General features: G+C 37.1%; 1 protein-coding gene across 1 annotated transcript in view; it reads left to right on the top strand.

Moving 5' to 3' along the window:
- LOC111345823 (acid-sensing ion channel 1C) overlaps window positions 1-5397 on the top strand; it is a 16557-nt gene continuing 11160 nt past the window's right edge. Inside the window, exons 1-12 of the mRNA XM_022953142.2 lie at window positions 1-223; window positions 1404-1703; window positions 2270-2372; window positions 2643-2862; window positions 3188-3324; window positions 3503-3666; window positions 4019-4126; window positions 4317-4428; window positions 4575-4644; window positions 4725-4782; window positions 4898-4956; window positions 5135-5210. Coding sequence (XP_022808877.1) covers window positions 1446-1703; window positions 2270-2372; window positions 2643-2862; window positions 3188-3324; window positions 3503-3666; window positions 4019-4126; window positions 4317-4428; window positions 4575-4644; window positions 4725-4782; window positions 4898-4956; window positions 5135-5210 — 1365 coding nt within the window. The 5' untranslated portion in view covers window positions 1-223; window positions 1404-1445. The remainder of the gene's footprint in view (window positions 224-1403; window positions 1704-2269; window positions 2373-2642; window positions 2863-3187; window positions 3325-3502; window positions 3667-4018; window positions 4127-4316; window positions 4429-4574; window positions 4645-4724; window positions 4783-4897; window positions 4957-5134; window positions 5211-5397) is intronic.

The following is a 5397-nucleotide window of genomic DNA, read 5'->3' as shown; positions in this document are numbered from 1 at the left end:
TAAATAAGACTTGAGAACCCTTCAAATCTGTGGGTCTATTTAAGCACAGCAGGAATCAAAACTGATTACGAATCACTAAATACAGCCACAACAAAACTGATAATCCACGCAAATACATTTACCTGAAAATTTACAGATGTGAATTATTAATCTCCATCCCTCCCGTCTCGACAACATTCCACTTCAATTGATTTTGGATGGAACAGAATCTTAGCCGTCAACGGTAAGTTTGCAGTAAATTCTTAAAATAATTCTGATTGATAAGAACATTTTAAGATTATTGATTTACTTAATAATTTTACCAAGCTAAGCTGAAAACGATGATGTTGTTTATTAATAGCTTCCGCAGATAAACAAAAAAATTTGTTCAAACGCCCATATTTGTAGATTACCGGAGGTGACTCACTGACAGCGATAAGTACTAACGTTCTATTATGGTCCAGACGCACAGATTCGTCGTACAAGGGCATTGATTTTTTTTTTGATATAACTTGAGTACATAACTGCTTCCAAAAATTTATCAACCAGGTCATTCTTGGACAATTAATGAGAACGGTTTCAGTTTAGGATAACTCCTATCTTCTAAAAAGAAATGAGAAAATATTATGAGTTGTATCGCTTTATTATCAACCGCATTAGTTCTACTCTGATAACAAATGAAAACTACTAACTAAATTAAATGTTTATATGCCCGACGTTGTGGAATAACTGACTTCATCGTTAAAAATGGCTTATATATCCATAACGAATCAGGATCTACTCTGCCATTTTCTATCTTTTAGAGTTACCACTTTTTGAATATTTGTTTGCGCTTTCAACTCGTTGACTTGCACAGTTCACATTGATATTCAACTAACAGTAGCTATTGGATATTTTGAAGAGCGTATTAACAAAACAAGTCTAAAAGACAGCTGCACACACGCTGCCAAAATGTTTTTGAAAGACTGGCATATTACACATTTTTCACCTCTGAGAATGATAAAAAAAAAAAGTAACAGCGTCAAGGCAACTGAAACAGCGCAATTTTGGTAAGTGAACGTTATTCTTGGTTAGACACCAATCACTAATCCGTTCAAAGAACGATACAAACATTTTTCATGTTAAGCGGATAACCAATCAAATTAAATTCGCCGTTAGAGATTTTAATTATAGTTTTAGTGAGACACTCTATCTCATCCACACCGAACGAGAGAGAGGGGAAAAAATCGTTCAGCGTGAGCGTGTTTAACGTGTGTGCTTTTAAAATATGAAAGCTTAATCCCTTTCTACCAATCGATCTGGAATTTTTTTCGTGTTTAATGGAATTATGCTTTACATTTTCTAAAGAATTCAATCAGTCATTTAATTTTGCTCAGATTGTTTCCTTTTTTTAATAGTCCTATTGATTTTTCTCATCGTTACAGATATAAAACTAGATGAGATGATATAAAAACCAAACAAAAGAAATGTCCTCACTTTCGATCAAACCGAGTCAAAAAAATACCTTACGGATTAAGATAAAAGCAAAACTTCTAGCGTGTTTTGGTGACACAACTGCACACGGCTATGGACGGGTGGCCAGCGCAGATTCCCGACCGTTAAGGTGGTTCTGGATTTTGGTTTGTGCAGCCGCAGTCGCAGCTTTTTCTCAGCAGCTGTACGGTATAACAAAACAATATATGTCAAGGCCTCTTAAAGTTAGAGTGAGCATTGGACACGAGGAGGTAAAACATGTCAAGTTTATACATAGATAAGATAATTTCTGTTTTCATGGAGGCAGAAGTTGTTATATAAGAACTCAGACTCAATTTTGTAACTCTATATCTTTGTCCTATTAAGTCTTATCTCATTTAATAAAATTAACTGTAACTTTCTTATCTTTACTTAGTCCTACTTGCTAACTTTAGAGACCTTATCCAAAACATTCTTTACAACTCTATTAGAAAAATATGTCCTACCAATCAATGTTTGTGCGTGAAACAAACTGCCATAGTAGATATACCAATACTTTAGCCTGAGTCCTTCGACTCTCCCTGCTCGGTCAAACGCTGCTTTGAGGCACTCACCAAGAATGTAAGTCTCTCGCTCCCGGCCCACACCTTCCCAGGCTGCCCATGAACAACGATTGAAGGGGGGGGAGGGGGGCTAATGATCAGTTCGGGCTGTTATTATTTGCATTTGTACCATTATATATTCTAACTGAGGAAAAATAAATTTTGATAGATGTAGAACTGAACACCCTATACATTAAATAACACATCATAGGCGGTATTTTTTTCTTTTTCCTCAGAAACTCACGTTTCCCCAAGTCACGGTTTGCAATTTAAACATGATTCGTCGATCACATATTCCAGTGGACATTGTAACAGAGTTCCCTCAGATTCTAGATGGACGTAAGTCTCAACTGCACGTTCAAATGATGTCCTTCATTTTCTAAATTTCAGTTTATCTTTCCTACTTTCCTCAGTCATCTCTCTTGTTAGGCTTGATGGTGGCTTATTACTTTGGTTTTTTAACTTTACATTCCGTAAGTGAATTTTAAAGACTCAGGTTTCATCAGATTAATCCAATATGTTATACATGATATCTATTATATGCCACACGTCAGGTAAATAAGGTCCATTTCCATACTGAAAGCAACCGTATGTACGCCATTTTTAAAGGATCCATCAAAAGAAATTCCTCAAAGGCTGCAAACAATGCATCCTTTGATTCCAGTGAAGGACAAACGGTGGTGCATTTTTCTGAACTTTCGGAGGAAGAGACAATAATTCAAAGTGTTCTGCAAAAGCTGGCTGATAGACCCGAAGAGAAGCTTATGAAATATGGCCATCAAATAGAAGACATGATACTCAACTGCAAGTTTCATAGACGTGAATGTCTGTAAGTTGAATGAGGGCCTCCTACCTGTATCAATAAAAATAAATGTCGAAACAAAAATAATCCTCACAACACAATTTTGATGACGGTTTTAATCTGATTCCTAGGTGAATACAACAAATACTAAATTGTTTTGCACTAAATAGTTAATGCACAATAGACGCTAACCATGTTTATGTCCACTTGAAAACCATGTCCACCTCTTTCAGAATACCCAGCAATTATGGACATCATAATTGTATTCCATTCGTAGAATTGATAGAACTGGGCACCACAAGTTATGAAACCTTGATTATATAATTTTCGTAACATGTGTTTCCGGTTTAAGGGACAGACATGCGGACATGCGCAAATACTGGACCCAGTTCTGGCACACACGTTATGGGAACTGTTATTCCTTCAACAAAGGAGTGGACAAGAATGGGACATATACACCTTTGATGACATCAGCGCAGACTGGATTAGGTCAGTACTAAAATATTCCTTACTTTCTTGCTTTTTGATGCATGCGTAGAACTTTACCTCAACTGAATTAGAAATTTTTCCAAAGAAAGTTCAGATCATTGATAAAAGAAGATGTCGAGCAGAGGGTAGCAGGATTGATGACGAATGAATGACTTACATCAGATATATTCTCTGTCAGGTTTGACCCTGGAGATAAACATTGAACAAGATGAGTATATTAGTCAACTTTCCCAAGAGGCTGGTGTCCGAGTTTTCCTTGGAGGTCAGGAGGAAATGCCATTTCCACGTGAGCAAGGAATAAGTGTGGCTCCTGGATATTCCACCGCCATTCAGCTCCGCAAGGTCAGATACTGAACTATGATTTCTTTTTCGCAACAAGCGCAGTCAAGAACGTGGCTGCCAGGATAGCAATATTTCAAATAGGAAATCAACGTACCTATCTTGATTATGTGTATTTTCTATTCCCAAGGGCTAACTAATTCACTGTCGGCTTTTATTATTCAACGACCAAGACTACATTAGTACATTTTCCACTTTATCATGGACATGCACTCTATCTTAAATGCAGTAAAATGAAAGCTTAGCTTAGGACATGTTTGTACAAACTAATCAGCTTCCAGTAATTTTACGGGCACAGAGAGGTTATTGGTCGATATGCCGTAGAATACTGCAACTCCGGCACTTTTTTTTCTAGGTGATAATTAAAAGACTCGATCCGTTCCGTAACAGCAGCTGTGAGAGCAGAAACGATCGATTCCAGGAAAGCATATTTGGACGATACAATGTGACTTATTCCACCACAGTGAGTTCCTTGTTTATCTTAAGCGATTAGTTTCAAATCTTATTGGATTTACAACATTGAAAAATACACTAGAACCAGAATCCGCAATTAAGTTCGTTTTTATCGAACTTTTTTACGCTCGTTAATCTGGAAAGGTTTTATAAAATGATGTTGCAATGATATCTCAAGAAAACCCGTATTCTGTTTTCAGGCCTGCAAGATATCTTGCCTGGTCCAAGCGATGAAGTCTAACTGTGGCTGTGTTATCTATGAGCTGAAATACAGTAACATTCCTGTTTGTAACGTGGAAAACACAGACATTGGTAAGCTGTATCCCTTAGGTATCATTCACTGATTTTTGTCAATGTACACTTGAACAACGAATAACTTAAAACCCAAGGCGAAACTCAACAACACATCGCGAGCTGCGTATTTCGTACTCACCTCAGCATGGGATTTAACTTTGCAGTCAAATGTGTTAACAAGGTTTACAAGAGCTTTGACGATGGAAATTGTTCCAGATGCCAAGAAAGATGCAGGTAATGTTGTATGGCTTCGGTACTTATGCTTATGTTGTCGATGCAAACTAGCCTTACTCGTTGACTTCATTCGTTTCCAGGGAAACCATATTTAAGACAACAGTATCCCTTGCAAAATGGCCGTCAAAACAATATCGCGTGAGTAGAGTTGGATTTTTAACTAGTTTCTCGCAGCGCTGCAACTTGTCAACATTGATTTACTTCATACATCATCAGATATTTTTGTCACTGATATGTTTTCTTTCACATGTAGGATACTCTTATCACAAAAATAAACGAAGAAAATCATCATAATCACTCAGGCGAGACAAGGTAAATACATTTTCCTCGTCTTTAGATAATAATCGAGATTGTTTTCACGTTTTTTAAGACTAATACTGGACGAAGAGAGATCGACACCAAAGGCCTGGAAACAAATAAATTAAGTGTAAGCTTCAGTACAGCCAGCAGGCGAAACTTTGCTCGCTGAGTCTTGATTTTCTAATTGCAGTGACCACTTTCTGAAGCTTAAGATCTACTATGGACAACTTGATTTCGAAGTCATCGAGGAAGAAGAAGCTTACTCGGTATGAGTTTCTGATGGAGATACAAATTTACGATTATTCTTCGCATTTGTTCGCCACTCTTTCTTATGATTATCAAGTGACGGATAACCGGTTCTGCAGCAATGTAAAAGTCTGAGGTACACTGAGGCATGAATAGGCATACTGACTTCTCTTAATTGAAAGCGATATTAATAAGACAATGATGCTT

This window comes from Stylophora pistillata, chromosome 4 (genome assembly GCF_964205215.1).
Source record: "Stylophora pistillata chromosome 4, jaStyPist1.2, whole genome shotgun sequence".
Taxonomy (NCBI): Eukaryota; Metazoa; Cnidaria; class Anthozoa; order Scleractinia; family Pocilloporidae; genus Stylophora; species Stylophora pistillata.
This window is presented reverse-complemented; position numbering and strand designations above follow the sequence as displayed.